Genomic DNA, 23,366 nt, shown 5'->3' on the forward strand with positions numbered 1-23,366 from the left:
AGATTAGAGCACAAAAGTTACGCCCACCCATTCATATTTTTCATAGTGCTTGGTCATCATTTGTTGTGCGGATAGTTGATCTGATTGTATCTAATGTTGTATGTGATTGACTTTGACTTTGACTAGCCAGGTCACCACTGAACTGGTCTTTTACCTCGTTAAATAAAGTTTCAATAAAAGAAATAAATGTTTCATTAGAGATTCAAACCCAGATCTCATGACTGTGAGGCAGATGTGTCAACCAATCCTACACCACACTTCCACAAAATTTTGGGCCCAAAATTCTGATCATGCTGATCATGTTGCACATACTTTGTTCCAAATGGCATTTATTCTACCAAGTATATTCCCAGAAATAATGGTCAGAATGCATTTATAATCATCACAAAAAACAAAAATGTACTTCCAGACTTCCCCCCCACATGTTTCTAATGGTAAAATGTCAACCGTAATAAAAATGCTTTGTGTGATGTGGAGAAAAAAGATGGAGAGGCAAAGACACATTTTAATATTAAAAAGTATTTGTATTGTCTTGTCAAACTGCCCTACTGCATAACATACACCATACATGTACTGACTATACAACATGCCTTTTTCTGGATTATAACAACATAAAGCAATAACTATATATGTACACAGCTGGGTTACAAGATATACCGATCACTTGTGTCCAGACAAATAACAACTACGCTCCTCGTCAAATAGGATCTCGGGTGAAAGAAACACAAACAAACGCATCATCAGAATAAAGGAATTGCAGCTACTACAGTCCAGGATTGGGTAATAAATGCAATAAATTAAAGGTAGAGAACAGTGGAAAAAGGTCAAAAGTGTGTTTCTTCAATACATCCCAGCCGTCTGCAGGAATACTCGGCCCTCTGAAAGACATGCAAACGCAAGATTAATTCAAGCGTTTTTATGGTGAATCCTCCAAATGATCATCAAATTTGACGACATAGTCTGCCCACATAGGACAGGGTAGAAAGAAATGTTTCACAATATAACATCGGGGTTGGGGCTCATTTTGGACAATTCCCTCATAGGAGCTTATCAAAGTACAAGTCTTGAAATTTGCCCAAAACCAATGTATCAAACCAAAATGGCTGCCTTCCTCTTCAACTTCGTGCATGGGCCCTTGAGACTTTTCCACGCACCGAATTTCATAGTGGTTGCTGAAACTGGTGATAATGATAATCACATTTCGATGCTGTTTTTCACCCATAAATTGATGGCATAGGCAAAAAATGCTTGGCAAATGAGTGTCACCTATTTGTCGAGTATACCTGCTCCTATTGGGGCTCATTTGGGACAATTAACTGCTACGAGTTGATCAAAGTACAAGCCCTGCAATTCACCGCAAATCCATGCATCAAACCAAAATGGACGACTTCCTCTTCAGTTTCGGGCATGGTTCCTTTCAGGTTTTTCATGTGTCCTGATATGATGGACATGTCTGACATGGACATGGACATGTCTGGACCAATTTTCTAGTAGGGGTTCGAGCCCTGGAATCGCGCAAAAATTGCTTCAAACCAAAATGGCCCACCTTGAGACATTTGTGTGTGTCCTGTTATAATAGACATGTTCACTAAATTTGGTGTTGATTGGTCAAACTGGTGTCAGGGGCTGATTTGTATTTTTATTTTTTACTTTACGTGAAATCTCGAAATGATAATCAAGCTCTGATGATATGCTACGCCCACATTAGTCGCCCACCTGTCTAGCATACCTGCTTTCGATTGCGGCTCATTTTGTCAAATTCCTCAGCAGGAGTTTATCAAAGTACAAGCCCTGCAATGTGCCCAAATTTGATACGCCAAATCCAATTCTGTTCAATTTCCGGCATGGGTCCTTGAGACTTTTTTTCGTGCGTCCTGTTATGACAGACAAGTCCACCCAATTTCATGTCAACTGCTGAAAATGGCAGCAGTGGATAAATCTTTCCCACGTTACAGGTTTCCAACTGAGTGAAATTATCGGGGGAGTTGTGTTGGAACCCCTAAAAACACACACTTATACCAGGATACACACAAGCGCAAAAATTGGTAATATTGGTAGATTGGCAAAAAGAATTATTATAGTGAATCCAAGAGGGCCTTTTGCCTGGTGCTTAGGACACCATTCAAACATCCATCCATTCATTTTCGATAGCACTTGTCCTCTATTAGGGTTGCGGGTGAAAGTTATGGGCAAGAGGTGCAGTATACCCTGGACAGGTCCCCAGCCAATTGCAGAGCACATACAGAAAGATTACCATTCACACCTATGGACAATTTAGACTTGAGACTTCAATGAACCTAATATGCATGTTTTTAGAATGTGGGAGGAAGCCTTAATACCTGAAGGAAACTCAGGCAAACACAGAGAGAGAGAACAACAGATATCAGCTGGGATTCCTTATGACAGAATATGCTTTGTGCGATCAATTCATTAGTATGATAATTAACGTACATGGTCCTACATTGTTTTGAACTAAGAGCATTATTTAAAAAAAAACTGTTAATAAGAGAGGCTCAGCTGAAAGCTGTTTTAATTTTTTTTTTTTTTTTAAGGCATTTGATCCCGGTTTCTGCACGATTAAACTTCCTGGCACAAAGGAAGCGCATCCTGCCCCCGCCGTCTGACAGACAATTCTCCTTTAAATGATTTATTACTGGGTGTTAATTATGCAAATGATGTCCAAACAAACTCATCACGAGAACAATTAAGACAGCCGTTAATTAGTGGCCAGTTCTCTTCTTGCTTCACTGGCATTCAATTAAAAAAAAAAAAAAAAAAAAAGCTCCTTGGAACAAGCTCGCTGACTGCTGCGGCGGGCCCGGGGTTCGCTCCATTGGGGGATTTGGGGGGGTGGTGGGGGGTTAGAACAGAGGTGGTACAGCCAGGAACTTCAGCTTTTCTTCTCTTTCTCTCTGTGTCTGTCCAACACGTTGCATTGTGTCGTTAATCCAATGGCCGTGGAGACAATAGCGTGGGACAAATAATAAATATATTAAACGTCGCGGTGCATTAAAACAGAAGGCGCAGTCAAGCGAGTCGTGCTCAGCGGTGTTTCTCAGAAGTGCTGCGTCTCCCTGCGAGAAAAAAAATCACTCAAAGGTCCTTCCAGCAGACTGATCAGTGAGGCATTGAGTGGGCAAAAATGATCAATTACTAGCTCTGGCCAAGGGTGTTGTGCGGGAGTTTTATGTGTTTGGTTGTGAGCTTCCTGTCTACAGTTTTGAATATACAGTGGCCGCTTACAAGTGGCCGAACGTAGTTTTTCCAGTTACGAGCTGCCGCTTGGTCGATTTGTTGCTTTGCGTTGCGAGCATAAATTTGAATCAAGTCTGTAATATCTGTAGGAATATTTTGCAGAGGATAAAGAATATATGCTTGTGAATATTGTTATATTGTCTGTCTATGTGTTGCTACACCGTTCGTGTTCCATTAGCCGTCCCTTAAGCATTACAACACCGCCACATAGTTGCTATTCGTTAGTCATGGTGTGTCCCATTATGGGTTAGAATTATGCTAGCTGACTTAAAGGCAAAGTTAGGTGGTTGTTTTAAATAAACAACATAATTCTCCACTTTTCACGCTGCCCATCCCCACCCTCATTTTTTAAAATATTGTTGCAGTCCATGTCAAATGTAATTTTTTTTGCACATACAGCACTATACATCATATCACAGTTGAGTTCAAGCTCACTAACAAGGACACAAGCTGTTGTGAGTCGCAGTTAGACAGCTCTTTTGTTTAATACCTTGCACTGTTGCCTTAGCGTCCAGCCTGTCGTCCTCCAGCTCGACGACGTCCGCGTCCTGGGTCACAGACTCTGTCGGGAGAGAGGCGGCTGATGATTGATGTGCTGCGCTTTGGTCATTAATGAATAAAGGAAGTTAATTATAAGGCTAACGAACAGTCAAGGCTGTCGCGAGTAAACATTTGTTGACATGACATTTTCGTAAAAAAAAAAAATAAATAAATAAAAATTAAAAAAATTTTAAAGAAAAGAAAGAACGCTTTGTGTTTTCGGCGTACCCGAGAGCGCGCCAGCGGCATGCTGCAGGAAGCCTTGCTCTGCCTGATCTCGGAGTTTCACCTCCTCCTCCAAGGCCTCCTGAAGTCTCCTCTTACTCCTTTTTTCCTTCTTCAGTCGCTTCTGGATGATAACTGAAAGAAAGCACAGGAGGAGGAAAAGTGATAACAATGAAACCATCTATTAGTTTTGGCCCGTCTGTAGGCTGACATCATATCATGAAGAGTCAGGTGAGATCATTATGCATTAGGTCAGTGTTGTTGCACTCACGCTTTGCAACAGGAGGTTAACTTCGAACATTAACACTTTAATTATTAGATTTTTTTTTTTGTACATTGAAATTAATTAAAACCCAGTTTTTAAACATATTATATTATATATATATATATATATATATATATATAAGTAAAATAGGTGTTGGGAGTAACTAGGTTGTTATCATGCAACTAATTTAATTTAAAATGTATGTACTTGTAATCCATTATACTACTGGGAGAAAATGAGTAATTGAAATACAGTTGCTTTTGGAAATTGCCATGAATAAAATTTTAGTTACATAAGAAAAATAGATGAAAAAGCTCAGATTTTGTTTTTTCATGTCACTTCTTTCTAATGCCGATGCTTTTGATCGGCTCTCTCTGGTCATGTGCCATTAAACATGACATTCTTCCAAATCTGACCTCGAAGCGCCACCTTGTGGTGCAATCTATTCGTTTGTCTGAGATTTTGAAACGGTTAGACTCATAGTTACACTTTTGAACACATAAAAGAACAATGACTTCTGAAAAATTTTTGTGTTCGGTTTCTGTTTTGCCCACTTGATGCTTCGGTGATTCTGTATTTTGTATAACTATTTTATAACTATGTGACACATTTTGTGAGTCCTCTGTGTTGAAAGTGCTACAGTATATAAATAAAATGGACTCATTTACTTGGACAATCAGTTTTGTTAGAAATGCATTCACTTGACAATATGTTTATTATTGTGTACATCACAGCAAAGTGCACAGCCCACTAACTCCAAAAATATGAAGAGACATAAAAAGGTCGGAGGGGGCTTGGCGGCATACCTCTGTTTTTCTGCTCCATGCTCAGCTGCCTCTCCAGCGTCTCTCGCAGCTCTCGCTCGCGCACCAGCTCCATCTTCAGCTCGGTCCTCTCCAGGTGGTCCTGCTTCTCCTGCGCCCGGGCGTTTTCTATGGCAACCCTCAGCAGACCCTGCTTGGAGACACACACGGGCGCACATCAACAACAGGTTACACGCTGAACACCACCAGCCAGGAGCCACGGCAAACATTTGGCAGCAGCCGCTCACGGCCCAACAACAAGAATATGCATCTAAACTTAGTTGGGGGGAATAGTTCAAAAGAGGACAATTTTATCGGCGCTTATTATTAAAAGGAGTTTTTTTGGATCCAAAGTGTCATAATGCAATGAAAACCTACTTAAGGACCACAGATTAACATCGGAAGGATACCAAACCATTTTAGACATATGTAGGGTGGAACTTATGGAGCAAAATATATTTCTTTAAAAGTAAGTATTTTTAATTGACAAATTACCAAATACATATACAACGATGGCCGAAACACAAAACCTTCTTTCTGCAGGATTTTATGATTGGCAGACGTCATCTCGCACTCTGCAAGAAAACACGTTTTTGGTGCGTTTTCTCAAAAAAGGACAATTTTCAGATATGAGCTTTTGTGTTTTGGCTTCTTATACTGTAAATGACAAATGTCTCAATACCAATATAGCAATAAATATTTAAATGAGATGAGATTTTTGAATGTTAAAAAAGTAAGACAAATATAAAAGCATATTTTTAAATATTAAAATTGCACAATACTATACATATGAAACATATACAAATAAAAAACAACAAAAATAAAAATACAATTAAAATATTGATGTAAAATGTACATGTATTAAAATTATTTAAAATGCTTTAATGTTGTATTTATTTGATGAAATAATTATTATACATTTATTTAATTTTATTTTTATATTTACAGAATATTATACCCTGCCAAGGATGTCAAGTTGTTGATTCTTTTTTTTTTTGGTTTGGGGGATTGGTTTAATTGTGAATTTTACTATTAGTATAATAATACATATTTATATACTTATTTTTATTTAGTTTCTATATATATTGTTATAGTTTTATTGATTCATTTATTCACAATATTCTTCAGTCATTTTCCTGTTTGTCGTGTATTTATTTCTCTATTTCACTATTTTAGGGGATTTAAATTAGAATGAATAAGAATACAAAATATAAAATGTATTCAACAATTAATAATTTGTGTTTTATTTTATTTATTAAAAATGCATAGTTTATTTATTTAAAGAAAGTATATTTTTCTAAGTGTAGCTATCTTTGTACCGGGGTCAGATGTGGGGTCTTTTTTGGTTTTTCTTTTTTGTTTTTTTATAGAGTGAAAAACAAATTAGCGGTGACTCCTCCATAACAAAGACAGGTAACATGTTAGAAGCAGGTCATTGCACGCCCATCGCAATTTGACCATATCCTAAATGTCTGCCTACACTGTTATTTACCATCCGGGGGACTCTTAAAAGAGCGTCTCGTCATCGCCCTTCTATTCATCTTCGAGTATAATAGTGGCGATGATGATAATGGCAACAAAGCCCCGGCAGAGCCTCACCTGGATGTTGGTGAGCAGGGTCTCTATGGAGCACAAGCCTTCCGGGAAGATGAAGGGAGCGTGGTGGAGACCTGCTGGGAGCTTCTGTCCCGCGGGGTACGGCGCCTTCTCGCAGCCGTCCCTGCTTGGCGGGGGGTGCTGGTACACTTGTCTATCACCGGCCAACAGGTTGGATTCTGTGAGACATTTAAGCGAACATTTCTCAGGCCCTAATAAGGAGGCACTTTTACTCTCTTGAAAAGAACAAATCAACAAAAGACGTGATCCCTGCATGCTGTGCCAAAACCTGATATAGTGTGGATTACTTCTCTTTTGTTCCGCACAAGTCCAAAGCACAGCATTCACATGCTTGTTCACTTCTCATTTCCACAGTCATCCAATAATCTGTAATAGATACTTATTTCACAAAGGTAGTTGTTGCATCAGTGAAGGGTTTTACGAGTTGAATTCATTAAGTTTTCCTGTTTCCTGATGTTAAAATGGACATACAGTGGTACCTTGAGATGCAAGTGACCCGACGGGCAATTTTTTGCACTGACTTGTGAGCAAAAATTTTAGATGCAAGCACTTTATGGTGGCAGTAACTCAACTAAACTTAAAGAAAATCACACATTGTGTATTTAAAACATCTGTTACTATAAAGGGAAACGCCACAGACAAGCTAAGGGACATCAATGCGCTGTGTTAAAACGGATATTTGAACACAAACGGCAGAGCAACACGTAGAAATAATATAACAATACTCACAGACGTACATTCTTTATCCTCTGTGAAGAATGATTAATATTACTGCGGCTTACTGAGTTGAGACCGGATCCGTGTAAAGTATATCTGTATGTCTGTAATATACTGCTGCGATTGGCTGGCAACCAGTTCAGGGTGTACCCCGCCTCCTGCCCGATGACAGCTGGGATAGGCACCAGCACGCCCGCGACCCTAGTGAGGGGAAGCGGCTCAGAAAATGGATGGATGGATGTATTACACTGCTGCCAGGTGGCCAAAGCAGGCACGCCAGAAGGAGCAGCACAATGACCATTAAATTGAAGCAAAAACTGTTCATTTTCTTTACATTCTATTTGATTATGTCATCACTGTAGGTTTTTGTGAAGTACAATATTATAGAGTGCTATTTTTCTTATTAACACATTGCAAACTTTTATTTTGAGGGCGGAGGCTGGGACTAAATTAATGGCATTTCCAATCTTTTCAATGGAGAACGAGTGTTTTGGGTTATGAGCATTGTATTGTAACATCTAACTCAAGGCACCACTGTCATGAAAGAACTGTAGTATGGAAAATTGACATGTATCCAAGGGTACCACGGTAGATAGTGGTAAGGTCATCTACCACACATTTGACAAGTTCTGCGTTCAAATCCCTCCTGCGGCCTTCCTGTGTGGAGTTCGCATGTTGTCCTCGTGCTTGCGGGGGTTTTACGATGTGTTGACTACACGAGTGAAAATGATTTTATTGTCTTCACTCGTGCTGATTTTGGTTCTGCCGAAGTACACTGTAATGTACCGCTTTCCATTTTATATTTTGCCTGTAATTGAATTCAACAAAGGCTCTCCAACTTCAACAGGAGAAAAAAAAAAAAAAAAAAAGAGAGAGAGAAAGGCCCACCCAAATAAATCACCAAGACATTTTTTTATTCTGCCCGTAAAGCATTTTCATTGCAACGTGCCACATTTTGACAGCTGCTGCATAAAGTACTTCTGAATTAAAGTCTTGTTCTTGTGACTAACGCGAGCAGAGCACTCGCCACACTGTTAAACAAATTCATCCAAATAATATTTTTGTTCTCTGCAACACATTTGAATAATTTACAACTTTCTAATTTGTTGAGTGAATTCCTTGTAAACAGATAAAAGTACATATTAAATGTGTGTTTACACTAATCTTTGTCCTGGTTGAGGATTTCTCTTTTATGACATGGCACCGCGCCTATTGATAATGCATCACAGCTTGACGTGGCCCATAAAAAGCAGCAAAGAAGAAGCTGCATTATGGATGACCATCTGTTTGGACACGTGAGAAGCACTCGTGTGCTATGTACATGGCAGTGGTGGGAAGTAACAAAGTACAAATACTTTGTTTCGTTCTTACGCCATTTTATAGCATTATGAATGTGACTTATCTTTAAAGACCCAGAGAATGTTTTGTTTTAGGAATATGTAAACACAGACTAGACTTTCTTTTTTCACCAGGAAAAAAAAAGTTGTTTCTACCTATTTTCGTTCTTTAGTAATCTGCAGTAAAACGTGGGTTGATTTCACCAAAAACACGTGTTTGTGACCAACAAACGGAGAAAAGAAGCTTTTTGTGAAAAGGAACGTCATGCAAAACGGTGACTTTGACGCAAATATTTTTTGATGTATATTTTCAGCTGTGATCATTAGCTAATTTTGCAATGTTTTGTTGTTTTGGCTTGCTTATGCAGGAGTTGTCAGTTCTTTCCTGATGATCCTGTCAGAATTTAGCTTGTAGCAAAGCTGTGTCGAGAGGTTTTGGTGAGCACTTTGCAAGTTAATAAGAGGGACAGCATTTTGTATTCAGAGATATTTGTTGTTGTTTTCCCAAGTTATCTAAAAAAGGTATTCGATTTGTTTGAAAGTAAAAATACATTTTTATTTTTTACTTCTGTGGACAAGCCAAAAGTAGCATAATTTTGTACTTAAAGCTGCAGTGCGTAACCTTTTTTGTTAAAAAAAATCTTTCACCCAAGCCACTACTAGAGGAGATGACACAATGCTGATTAAGCATATCAGCTCCTCAAACATCTTGCTGTATTTTTCAGTATTTGATCTTTGATATTCCGTGTCGACCGGTGACATTCCCGGATCGCGCACTTGATGGCACGCCGTAAATAACGTACGACCGGAAATAATGCATTTTACCTAGCCCCCTTGTCTCCCGTTTGTAAAAAGCTAACTAAACATATTATTTTGCGTTTCTATGGGAGGGAAACTGAGTCAGGACCCCACCGCCCCCCGGTCCGCTGTTAGTGAAGTGAAGCTACATTGAAATCTTACCAGCAGTTTTAACACTGCGAACTCCCCCTTTAAAGGAGTTGAATCCGTAATACCAGTCTTTTTCCATGCAAATATCTGTACTTCTACTTAAGTACAGAGTGTGAGTACTTTTTCTGCCTCTGGTGCATGGTGATGGCGATGAAAAAGTGCCATTTTTTAAATCAGTGTCAGACACTTTTTTTTTTGCTTAGTGAGTGCCGGTGGAGGGTTAGTGGAGCTTAAACGTGGACTTTGATATCCTGACACTTTTTTTCCTCTCTCTCTTCTATCGGTGACAAATGACAGTGTTTTATCCACTTAGCTGACCGCAGCATCTTTCAATCCCCCCACCACCACCCCCCCCAAAAAAAAAGAAAGAAAAAAAAAAAAAAACTCCCGCCTCGGCCTCACATCTTGGCAACTGTCACATTCAAGGTGTTTCACAGATGAGAAGCATTGCCACCCCACCACTCACCCCCTCCAACCACACGTACACACACAGGCACGCACACACACACACACACGCACACACACACACACACACACGCATACACCTTCGTCTATTACTTTCTAGCTAAGAGCATTGCTCTGCTGAGAAAGGTAATTAGCAGGTGCTGGCGAGCTCAGCGGAGGGCATCCAACGACACTCCTGTGGCTCACACAGACACACAAACACACACACACGCTCACACATATATACATACACGTACACACACATACACATACATACTGATAGCCCGATGAAGTGCGCAGTCAGCAGCGTTGGCTCCCCAGGCTCCTTGGATGTGACTGATCCTTTATTGAGTTACTGTTTTACGCCTACTTTACCTCACTCTCTCTCGCGCTCTCTCACACACACACACATCAGTCATAAACACACACACACACACACACACACACACACACATCTGCTGGCCCGTTTGATCATTTACCCATCTACCTAACCAAGGTCACTGTCTGTTTTCTCCTCCTCCCCCCCCCCCCCCCCCCCCCCCCCCCCCCCCCTCTTAAACTTCATTGCTCTTTTTCCGCCGCTCTTATTCCTCTCCCGGCCGTCCCCAGGGGGCATCGAGCATCACCACGTGAAGACTGCCAGTCAGCGGAAGAGAGAGAGACACAGAGGGAGGAGGGATGGAGGAGAGGTGAGTAGAGGCGGGGGAGACAGAGACGGAATAAAATTCTGCTGATGTTTGGTTAATGGGAGTGAGGTGTCAGGGATGGCCTCTGATCTTTACTGCATGGATACGTTGTTCAAAGCGTGCGCGAAACAGCACACACAGCCAAATCTGATTCACTCACACACACACACACACACACACACAGAGATTTAAGCACAATGGATTGACAGAATGACAGCGCTGAAGTGCCCTTTGAAAACTTTGCTCCCCCCAATCCGCAGAAGAAGCATGTAATCCGGCAAATGTACGCAGGCTTTATTTGCATGCGGGAAAATCAATTCAAAGTCAATTGCATAAATGCGGCGTCCTCCCGAAAGAGGCCTTTGCGTGCCACCGTCGCCGTCTTTGTCAATATGTTCACCGCGACCTGACAGCCCACCCCCCCCAAAAAAAAAACTTACCTGAGGATGCCTTTGTGATTTGGGAGATTTGATTTACGGAATAATGCGATTCGGCATTAGAATACATTTGCACAGGCGCTCCCCTCTTTATTTTTCTGCTGACTGTTTGTCCTTGAGCAGTCCTCATTAAGCTAATGCAAAGCTCCAGGACAGAGAGAAGCAAACAAACTGACGTTGCAGCGCCGAGTCGACGCTGGGGCCCTAACGACAGGGAGAGGCGGGTCGTTATGCAGATGAGGTCCGGGAGCGCTGCCCGGCTCGTTAGACCACGGCCCCCCAACCGCCCCCGGCAAATGCCGGGCTAACGCCACGCCATTGGACAGAACTGTTCGCCTTCGCTCTCGGCAGGGGAGCGGAAGGACATCATCGACTTCTTGTTTGGAAATGATGTTGTTGCTCGGACTACCTTAAAACAAATGCACACTTCTGTTGGTGGAGTAGAATCTTGGAATTCTCAGGAGAACTATTTTAAGGATTGTACACCATATTTTTCATTTTTTTTAATGATAAAGAGAGACAAATTACAATTATCAGTGTGCTTTGGAAATTTGACTGGTTATTTAAATTTGGAGATGTTTAACTTGTGAATTAACCCTCTGGGCTCTATGCTAACCATTTCTCCACCTCGCTTCCTTTTTTTTTTTTTTTTTAAATGCATTTTAGCTACAAGTGCAATGAGACCAAGGTTGATATTTTTTACAATTTTGATATAAAGAAGAACATATTCTTCTTACTGTTCTTTTCCAATCATGAAAAGTGTTGAATCAAAAGTTATCATGGTTTTGTGGAACATCATTTTGTACTGTACTCTCTACTTTCATGAAAGGAACACAATAAATATAAAAATAAAATAATATAAATATATATAAAAAAAGTTACTTAAACAGTTTTTGAAAATCCTGGAAAGGACACAGCGTTTGCATGGATTATTCAAAGTATCCAAACATCCTATTGGCAAGCTTTGTTCCCTGCCTATTGATTTGTCCGTGGAATAATCATTACTGATTTAGCATTTACAAATGATTAATTGCAGTGACAAGAAAATCTAGGAAAAAAACAGTTTGACCCAAAGTGGATGTTGTAGGTTCTAATGTGAGCATCCTAAAACATCTCAAAGTTATGTTTTGTTTTGTTTTGTTTTGCTTTGTCTTGTCTTAACCTCTTTTTCATATTCAGAAACACATTTTTGTCATGAAAGCTCACCTGGGATTCAAATTTTGATGTGCAGAAAAACTAGAGATGGTGGCCCACTCAAGAAAACTAGATGCAGAACCCAGCACACTGTGCGACCGTTCGGTAGAGTTTATTTGCGTTGCTTAGTGCGCGGCAGGCCACACAACCAGAACCCTTAACACTAACGCTAACCATCATAACCCGAATCCCTCCTTTTTTCTCCCTAAACCCTAAAACAAATTTTTTGTTCCTCCAATATTATTTTTTCAATTTCTATTAAAATTCATATTATAACTTTTATAACTTTATTTCAAGTTTCATTATATACTTTAAAACATTACTTTAAAACATTTTTTGGCCATAAAAAATAGATGAGCTTCATTTAAAAGCTAAATATTTTGTGCCTGTGCCTACTCTACCATTACAGTTAGAGCCTTACTTTTTAAACCTAACCAACTTCTTATTTTAGGTTGAATTCCTATTTGTACGTATGTATGTCCCACATGACGTTATCTTACCTTTGTCAATGCGCCCCCTTTTGCTTTCTTTGCTGTATTCCATCGAGTCCGACTCTCTGACCCCCGACTGTGCCAACAAGCAGTGACTTAATGTGACGCCATCGTGGAGCTGGTCTGAAGTCAAAACGTATACCAAGTCAATACCGGCATTTGTCGGTCGTTACCATCACTCGGTGCTTGGGAAAACACAGGTTGAGGACATACGTGTGTTTTCCGTAGCACGTTCTGTGTGAGAGGGCGAACTGGACACGCTGCTGCTGTGATTGGACGACATCTGAGCTTCCTCCAGCGAGGGGGAAGGGGAAGGGCTGTCGTCATGCATTCGCTCCTATTGGCAAATGAGAGAACGTTCATTTCTGAAACCAACAATGTGACAAAACACAATTTTACCCTGAATCCATTCTCATTTCATAAGACAACCACAATATTAGGTAGGTGTACCTAATGGATTGGCCGGTGAATGCAGGTCTCATAAAAATGGAAAATGTGATGTGAATTTTGTCCTAAAGCTTTGTCCAGAACAATTTGGGATAGTTGCAATTAAACTGTGAGAAAACCGTGAGCCATTGAAAAACAGTCTTCCTCCTTGCAAACAGGAGTGCATGTTTTTTTTTTTTTTTTTAAATTAAGATGTCCTGCTTCTGGCAAGCACAAGTTTGGCGTCATACTTTCTGGTCACATGTATTAATGTCAAATAAATGTATCTGTTCTCACAACAATTTAGTACGATTTTGTCGTAAAAGTATCAAGAAAACTAAAAACTAAAACTATATAGTTTGGCTTACTTCAAAAAGTTTAGTTTTCTTCAGGGAAGGGCATGTCCTCACATTAAACACTAGAAAAATACATATTTCTTTCATGGAAAAATATAACCTTTTGAGTGCACCATGTCAGTTGCTGCATCTATTTGGAGACACACAAAAATAGTCCAGTTCAAATACAGTGTAGCGCTTCTTATACACTGAAAAAAAAAAAAAAACTTTTATGGCATCCTGTTGCGAAAATGTTTTAAATACACAAAAACAATGTTGGCTATACTGTACTGTATGTTTTTCATGTTGAACTAACAAAATGCAATTGTGTGGAACACGCTGACATAATAATATGAGAAAAGATCAAAAAGTCAACTTTTCATTTTCACTGTATGATTCCCGACTAAAATTAGTCTATGTGACTGGCCATAAGCAATGAAACAACATGGTTATAGTCAGCGATGCAATATGATTTTCAGTTTTAGGTCGACAAGCGTCTGGGCACATTCACCTTAATGACGGAGGCGGGGGGCCGGGCGGCAGGGTTGGCGTGGTGGAGCTGCGCCATGTTGGCGATGCTGGCCAGCGTGCTCAAGCGGTTCATCTGGCCCATCGCCATGGAAACGGAGGCCGGTGCCAGACTGGCCGGGATCAGGGGATGTGACATCATCATGAAGGGCAACTGGTCCAGAACTTGAGAGGAAGAAAACAATAAAATGAACAAGATAATTTCCCCCCCCCCCCCCCCCCCCCCCCCCACACACACACTTATAAGAGGGGGAATTTTGTAATCTCTTCAGGTGTCTGGTGAGGTTCAATACAACCCACTGATGATTAGTCTGCTTCTAAACCCATTCAAGCACTCCAGAGAACTAGAAAATGCAAGGAACGGCACTCTTACTCTAGCTTGTATAATGAAGTCAGGGCTTCTTCAAACAAACTAATTGTAACAGACCACAAGAATGTATGCAAATCAACTGGAGTTTTATACTGGAAATTTTCAGGTTGTAGATCAATAATTCTCGTTGGGAAAAAAAAATTTTTTAAAAATCAAAAATCAAAACAATCTGTCAGTTTAAACGGATTTAAAAATCTTTGTCCTGCATTGTGCAGTCCTACAGAAATACGGAATTTGTTTTTTCTATTATTTTATTTGTTCATACATGTCTGCTTCTGACTAAACAAAATGTGTATTATATTTGTATGCGATACAAGTTCCAGTCAATTCCCATTAACTGTCATACTTGCTCTGCAAAACGTTTGTTGTGGTTGGTTTGATAGTCAATCAGATTGTTGGTTATTTGTTGTTTTAGTCAGTCAGTCACTTTGTTTGTCTGTCATATTGTTAATTAATTTTTTTAAATTGTTAGTTGTCAAATCAGATTGTTGTTTTTGTTTAGTTAGTTAGTCAGTTTTCCATCAGATTGTTGATTAGTTGTTTGTGTAATTGCTTAGTTGTCAGTCAGATTGTTGAGTCGTTAACCAATTACTTAGTTTGTTACTTAGTAAGTAGTTTAGCTAGTCAATCAGATTGTTAGCTAGTTAGTTAGTCAGTCAGTCAGACGGTCAGACTGTTGGTTATTTGTTTGTTATATATATATTTGTATGTTATATTCTCGTTGTCAGTGTGATTGTTGAGAAGGTTTATGTAATTTAAAAAATGTCTTAGCTGAATTGTACATTCAAAGTTTATAGAACGTTGCCTGAAATTTCCCGCGTTTTAGGAAAGACCCGCAACAGAACCAATCCGTACTTATTACTGTGTTCACACCTGACCAAGTGAACAGCATCAAGGCGGAACGCAAACAAGAGTAGGCTTAGCATTAAAGCGGACTAAAAGCTGCTAGTTTGAAGACTTTGAGATCTTTGTGATCCCCAATTGGGATAGTTCCTGCATTCCACTTTTCCTCAATTGCGTGAAGCTGATATTCTTTTTGTGCTCACGAGAGCACAAAGACGAAGACAAGATGATGTTCTCACTGTCCGCCTCACTAGCGTCCAACAACCACTTGTCCCTTTCGATGTCCTGACGCGCTTTCGCCACCTCCAAGCACACCTCATCTCATCTCGGCCGATGTATTGTTCACAAAGCTCTCTTTAAGTCAAGAATTGACTCGCTTAAACGGAAATCCCTTCTCTCAACAGCACCCCTGTGGCTTGTTGACGTCCCTCTGTTCAGGACACAAACAATTCCATTTGGGGGGTGGGGGGGGGGGGGGGGGGGCAGCAAGACTTTGACATAAATATTTATCATTTAATAAAGGCACAAGCAAAAACAAAAGGCACACACGGAGAGGAAGTGGAACAAAAGAAGCTGATGGCAGTGCTGGTGCTGGGCCAGCAATGCATGATGGGTAATTATGCACACAAAGGAGGGGAGAAAAACACAATGTCGGTCGCCTTTCTGCACAGTTGTCATAAATAATATGAAAGGGGGTTAGGGAGAAAAAAGGAATGAAGGAAGGACAGCTACGGAAAGGGAAGAGGGAATGGAGAGAGAGAGAGAGAGAGGAAAGGAAGAAAGCAATGGAAACAGGGGGCATAAGGTAGGAAGCATGTGAAGGGAACAAAGACAAATTATAAAGAAATTGAAGATACGATTGAATGTAAATAAAGGATGAAAAGAAGGAATGCATGAAGGAAAGTAAAGGAAGGAAGGATGGAAAGATACACTGCATAGAAGAGAGCACTGAAAATACATGAAGCAAGAATGAAATGAGGTAGAAAGAACAGAAGAAAGGTTGGGGAAAGGGAAGTAAATGGGGAAGGAAGGCAGGAAGTGGAGGAAGGAAGAGAAAAAAGCTGGAAGGATGAAAGGAAGGAAGTAAGTAAATAGTGGGCAGAAGGAAAATAGATGAGGGAAGAAAAGAAAGGGTAGGAAGAAGTAAGTGGAGGACAAAAGCCAGGAAAGGGGAAGAAAGAAGCTGTGGAGGAAAGTAAATATAAATGAAAGCTAATAAGGAAGGAAGGAAGCAAAGGAGGAATGACAGTAAATGAGAAAACAGGGAGGAAGATAAAGGAAATAAAGGAAGGAGACTCAATGGCCGAGTGAAGGAAGACATAAAAGAAGACAGGAAGGAAGGGATGAAGTGAACGGAGAAAGGAAGGCAAATAAATGAACAGAGAAGTGAGGAAGGAAGAACAGAGGATAAAAGAAACGGATGTGATGAAGGACGGAAGGAAGGAAGGAAAGAAGGAAGAACTCATCTCAAGGTGACTCTCTGTACTCACTACACATTTGAACAGCAATACAAAATGGCAAACTGCAAAGAAAAAAAAGGAAAGAATAACAACAAAATAAGGAAGATGGAGGTGAATGCATGGTGAGTAAGTGAACATATGTTTGGTGTTTTGGTGTTTTGGCACACTGGATGCTTTCAAACAAAAGAAAATGTGACTGGATGTCAACAACCAGCTGCTGCCACAATGAACTAGCAGCCACTGTGTGCATTTTTCTTCGACTCCGTCGCCCCCAACACCTCCACCTCCTGCTATCATTTCATTCTCGCTCCAACTTTCCACCTCTCCCCCGCCCCTTCTTCTCTCTGGCCCTCCCATCGTTCTCTCTTATGTTTCATTAAAAAACATCAAAAGTCAAAGTGGCTCTCTCATGTTTATCCAAACAAACCATTACTGTAAACAAAACAGTCGTTGTAAATTTCCCAGAAGATCTTGTTAAACGCACAAATGGCTGCTCGCTCTCGCCCGGAAAGGTGTCACACTCAGCATTTGTGCGCGTGCATTTGTGTGTGCGCGAGATCCGTCTTTGTGGTGGTTCGAGCCCTAGTAGGGGCTCTACCCTTCCCAGAAGGCAGTGGGGTGGCGCTATGGAAAAAAACAAAAAACAAACAAACAAAAAAAAAAACTGTGTTGTATGCATGTGTTTGTGTGTTTCCACTTGACTTTAACATTAAGAGTGATTAAGCTTTACAGGTTTGTAATGGGCGGTGGTAACCATGCCACCTAACTCCACACAGATGCTATCGGCGGTGGTAAACAAAGCTTACGAGCGGACGTGAGGACCAGGAGAAAAGTGTACAATAGAATACTAATAATAGTAATGACAGAAACATATAAAGAGATGCCTAATTTTAACTATACGGGTGTGTGTGTGTGTGTGTGTGTGCCCTACATTGATAGTGTATTCCACACAGGCTTCCGAATAAGCCCTGTCATCTGTCTAAACACACTGATGTCGCTTTAACCTGTCGATAACGGTGGGGGGCGGTGCATCCGGCTTGTGTGTGCTATCGATTGTGCGCCCGTTTGTCGTTTGCATTCAAGGTAGTGAATTAGAGAGAAGGCTATTGATTGAGCTTCCGCCTCTCTTCTTGGCCATCTCGCTATCTGTCCATCTCGGCCACGAGGTGGGCAAATTACGGCCCCCCGTGTGACCACGTACGGCTTGCCCCGTTCTTTAATGCGGTCCACCGAGCATTTACATTAATTTACCTGTAATATCAAGTCAAATCCTGTAATATTTTTTGTATTAATTAAAAAAAATGTTTACCTGCAATTGGGTAACTGAAATGTATCGATATTTTTTTTTTTATTCATTCAGACAATAAATAAAAAAATAAAAAAATTAAAATACATAATTTTACATCTCGCGCCAAAACCTCCTGTGTCCAAATTTGTTTTATTTCCAAAGCATGGGTCTGTTATTTTTACAATTTTTTGACTAATCTAAAGGTTTGAAAATGGCTTCTTCTCTTTAACGATGCCATGTTAATGGCTCAAGAAACATCACTTTTTTTTTGCGGGGGTGGGGGTTTGGAGATCCAACAATTCTGTCCCTTGCCAGCAAAATGCGACATTATTTTGGGATTAAATAATTGGTTAATTAATGATGATCAAATAAATTAGAAATAATAAAAAATAAAAACTAGAATAAATTATGAATTGTTTTTTAAATGTGCATACCCATTTTAACTTATGATGTGCTAACCTAGTTGTTAGCACGTCTGCCTCACAGTTCTGAGCTTTTGCGTTCGAATCTCAGGGTACTCTGGCATCCTCCCACACTCCCAAAAATGCATATTAAAGAATCTAAATTTTTATTGTTTGTCTATATGAATCCTGCGATTGGCTGGCAACTAGTCCAAGGTGAACAACTCTTACCCAAAGTCATACGTGGGATGAGGTCCAGCTCACCTGTGACCCTAATCAGTGCAAAAGCAATACAAAACGGATGAATGTATTGTTAGGAAGCAGCAACCTAGTGGTTAATGCGTCTGCCTCACAGTCGAAAGGTACCAGGTTCGTCTCTCCGGCCCATGCTGTGTGGAGTGTCCACATCCTTCTCATTTTCTCTGGGCACTCCAGTTTCCTCCCACATTACAAAACATTTATTGAAGCTAGCTGGGAGAGGCCACAGGTGACCTGCAACACTTATGAGGACTAGCAATATAGAAAATTGATGATTTTAACATTTTTCTCACCTCATCTATGAAATGAAGCTCCAAGCTTGGTCATGGAACGAGTTAAACGTGAATGTCAAGGTACCACTATATTTTCCCTGGTGTTGGACTACTTCCTCTCTAACAGGAAACACGATAGCAACGCGGCTGATGTCACATCCTGCGTCCAATCAGCTGCATGTAAACACAGCTGCATGATTCGCATTGACAGATGTGCACAGACGTAACAAGTTTGGCGGTGTTTTGTAACAGAGTCATTAAAGATTAAAATTGTGTGTTCGTGTGTGTCCGTGTGCGTGTGTGCGTGCACAGAAAAAAAGACGACACCCACCCAATCCTGGACTGTGGTCGCCATTCTCTCCGTTGTGGCCGCCATGTTGTTGGTTGTTGTGGTAACCGCCCATCTCCAGTTTGATCTTCTTGGCCAGGGCGGACAGATCTGTGGGAATAGATAAGAGAGAGACAAATGTAATTGACCTCCACTAGGACTTTAGGTTTAAAATACTTTTTTTTTTTTTCTTTTTTTTTTTTAACAGTAGAAATTTTGAATTAGGGGCAGAGCATGACCACATCCAGCAGATGGAGCTGTGATGAAAAAAAGCATGCGACTCCTTTTTCCAGTAGGCATGTGGCTGTGTTCAGAATTAACCAATCACATTCAAACCCATGTTTAATGGGCGTCAGCACACACCTGCCACGATCATCCGATGAGAATTTTCAGATTCGAATCAGAACGAATCTAAGAATATCTTACTACTTCATATTCTGGCAAGAGCTGCAACTGCTGCCACGCCGCATTTACTTTAAAAAGTACGAAATATTTCCCGATGTTTAGCCTTTGTTCATAGCCGACGCCATTTTGACTTCAAATGTGCATATGCACAGTTGTGTAGTACTATACTGTAGTCCTGCAGCTGATCATGGATGCATGTAGCCCTCAACCGATACAGTGAGGGATCCTGGTTAAAGTAAGCCATTTTAAACTAAAAAAAAAAAAAAACGTTTCCGGAGGGAGAAGTGGCGGCCAAAACGTGACAGTGTACTCTCTTTTGAGTTCAACAGATAGTTTTCAAAATAATCAAATTGTTTTTTTCATTTGTTGGACAAGGATGTCCTTATTTTGGAATAGTGCGAGGAGTAACGATTCGTTACTGTCAACGCGAATCGCGATTTAGGAATTAGAGGGCGAGTCCGAGCCCTCGTGCTTACACTGACTGGAACTGTTTATTATTCCATCCACTTTCACCAAGGTCCCAGTTCCAACTGAAGAAAAACATCCACCACCATGCTTCACTGTCAGTACAGTGCTCTTATGGTGATGAGTAGTGTTGTATTTGTACTTGCCAGAAACTCCTGCAGCAACTTAAATGTTGCTGTCAGCCTCTTAGCAGCCACGCCGACCAGTTAGATTCACATCTGCTTCATTGTAATGTCACTGTTGTGGCAGATTTTTCCCACTTGATATTACTGTCTTCACTGTGGTCCATGCTATATTTAATGCCTTGTAAATCCTTTTTCATCCTTCTTCTGACTGATGCCTTTGAACAATGAGATCCCTCTAATGCTGTGAAAGCTCTCTGCAGACCATAGCTTGTGCTGTAAAATGTGACTACAAAAATGTCAGGAAAAGCCTACTAGGACATCTGAACTTACATAAGTTCAGATGTCCTAGTAGGCTTTTCCGAGGTATATATCAGAGGTATATGTGTGTGCTGACTCCCATTTAGCATGAGTTTGAATGGCATTGGTCAATTCTGAACACAACCACATTCCCAGTTATAAGGGTGTGTGCATTATCTCAGTTGTTCATTTTTACTTAACCGCTCTAAAAGAGTTTTTTGTTTTATTTTATTGTAGGGATTCTAGGTCACATTGAAAGTGTAAAAGGTTTTTAAAGCATTTATCTTGGTCCTATTTTTTTTACATCACAAGAACCTGACATTTGGACAGGGGTGTGTAGATGTTTCATATCCACTGTATATTTAAAAAAATAAATAAATGGTAGACAGGAAGTTGCATAGAAGCACAAAATGAAAGCCACACAGATGTAACTAAACATAACCTCCTTAAGCAGAGAGAAGAGACATAGCGAAAGGAAGGGGGATCAATAGCAGTTAGATCAATGGCCCCAGTGGAAGATTAAGCTCTGCGGATGTGCAGGAGGTTGTCACTGGAAGACATTCATTCTAGCTGCACCGCTGCACCTGGTCATTTAGTTTGGCAGGGAATCAAGAGAGACATTCATCTCTCCCACATGGAGCAAACAGGTCAACACTCACCATTTTAGCCACACAGTATTTGAAACAAAACAAGATACTTTTTTTAATAGAGGTCGTGCCCTTTTTGCCTTTCAAGAGTGAGGAGAATAGCGGGGCACATTTCAATTTCTCCTATAAACCTCTGAGAGTACTCTGACCCGCAAGGGCAACCTTTCAGATTCATACAATTAAATATGTCTTGCACTAATGCAGACCAACACAGCAAATTATTAAAGCTGCACAACTGTGCAAACAGCAGTGAGGAAATACAAACAAGGCCTTAAGTCTTCATTTCCGGATCTTGGCTACATCGAAACATTAGCACCAAGCTCAACTGCTCTGTTGTTGTTTTTTTCTCTCCTCCGCCTTCTTCTTCTTCACACAAAAGACGTTCTGTCCCACCAAAAAACGCCGACAACCACAACAAATTGTCCCCTTTTTTCTTCTCATCTTCTCCACTGCCCTTTTTCCTCTACCTTTTACTTCTACCTTTTCAAAATGTCAGCATCACAGCGGGACACCAGGCCGCCATGTTGCGTTTGTGTGTGCTAGTGAGACACTAAGGAGGTGAACGCATCAAACGATTCCCGCCGCCTTCTTTTACGCTCAAATGTCCTCGCCAGAACACTGTCTTTCTTTCTCTTCTCCTCTCTCATGTGGGCCTGCCTCTAATCAGGAGTGCTGACATTGCCGCGTGCCCTCTCCTTGAGGTGGGAAAGAGAACTCTTTTTTTCCCAGAGAGAGACGGTCTCGAGCAACAATCACACGACACACACTCTCTCACACACACACACACGCATGCACGCACGCACGCACACACCTTTGAACAACAGAAGCGGAAGCGGCAGCTAATAGAAAATCTTTTGAGGAGCAGAATGAAAAGATCAGCTCGCACAGACGATACAAAGACAAGGGCAACTTTGAGATCGGTCAGGTGCCAACAATTACTTTTTTGACTCTCTTATTACACACACACACACACACACACACACACAAGCACAGACACGCATGCAAAAAAACACATCTCACAAACAAGCTTAATAACACAGTGCTATGCTATGACCTTTAGGAGGCATTTGAGTAATTAAAGACTAATTTCCATCCATCCATTTTCTATAGCGCTTTATTAGGCTCTCGGGTGCGCTGGTGCCTATCCCAGCTGACTTTGGGTGAGAGGCAAGGTACTCCCAAAACTGGTCTCCAGTCAGTCACAGTGCATATATAGACTAACAACCTTTCACACTCACACTAAATAATGAAATGTTGGATGAATAAATACAATGTTCATCAGGCACTTCCAAGTTTTTCAAGATACGAGCCGTCGTTTGGCTGATTTCTTTCTTTGACTTACGAGCAAAAACTTGAGATCAGAGCGTTGTTTGGTTGCAGTTAACTCAACTAAACTCACTTCACAACAAGCAGCTGTTTGGCAGATAGTGAACATAAAGAGAATTATCACACGTTGTGTATTTGAAACAACCACATAACTTTGCCTTGAAGTCCGCTGGGTTAATGCTAACACATAATGGGAAACGCCATAGACGGCCGAACAAACAGCATCTATGTGGCAGTGTTATAACGCTTCAAGCAACGGCTATTTTAACACCAACAGTGCATCAACAAATGTAGACAGAATATATCACATATAATAACAGGAATATATTCTTTATCCTCTGTGAAAAATGACTCACATTACTGCATCATATTGAGTCACAGTAGTAACCATAAGAATCGGCAACACATTAATCATGATGCGCAAATTGTGGAATTCTTTACGTTTTGTTTAATTATACTATTACTATACGTTTTTATAAATGACAATATCACAGAGTGCTATTTTCTTTAATAAAAACACATGATAAAAACTTGTTCTTTGGGGAAGCTTTCAATTGGGAGCCCATCCCAGCTCACTTTAGGCAAGACGTGTGGTACATTACCCTGCACCGGTCACCAGCTAATCCCAGGGCA

The 23,366-nt window shown here is 40.6% G+C and overlaps 1 protein-coding gene across 6 annotated transcripts in view; it reads right to left on the minus strand.

Annotated features, from left to right (window-relative positions):
- Positions 1-503: 503 nt before the first annotated feature.
- The window catches only part of dachc (dachshund c), a 43,490-nt gene continuing 20,627 nt past the window's right edge, over positions 504-23,366 (minus strand). Inside the window, exons 3-12 of one of the 6 annotated variants that reach the window (XR_009790857.1) lie at positions 19,472-19,579; positions 14,232-14,413; positions 13,842-13,871; positions 13,173-13,296; positions 12,969-13,082; positions 6,688-6,863; positions 5,092-5,242; positions 4,024-4,155; positions 3,746-3,855; positions 504-878 (exon numbers count right to left, since the gene is read on the minus strand). Coding sequence is in view for 5 of the 6 variants with exons in the window: in XM_061790331.1 (XP_061646315.1) it covers positions 841-878; positions 3,746-3,817; positions 4,024-4,155; positions 5,092-5,242; positions 6,688-6,863; positions 12,969-13,082; positions 13,173-13,296; positions 13,842-13,871; positions 14,232-14,413; positions 19,472-19,579 (1,127 nt within the window). In the remaining variant the exon portion in view is untranslated. Of the gene's footprint in view, positions 879-2,790; positions 3,075-3,745; positions 3,856-4,023; positions 4,156-5,091; positions 5,243-6,687; positions 6,864-12,968; positions 13,083-13,172; positions 13,297-13,841; positions 13,872-14,231; positions 14,414-19,471; positions 19,580-23,366 lie in introns of those variants that run through there. The other 5 variants (XM_061790331.1, XM_061790332.1, XM_061790333.1 and 2 more) reach the window with 5 other exon arrangements.

This window comes from Phyllopteryx taeniolatus, chromosome 11, assembly GCF_024500385.1.
Source record: "Phyllopteryx taeniolatus isolate TA_2022b chromosome 11, UOR_Ptae_1.2, whole genome shotgun sequence".
Lineage (NCBI taxonomy): Eukaryota > Metazoa > Chordata > Actinopteri > Syngnathiformes > Syngnathidae > Phyllopteryx > Phyllopteryx taeniolatus.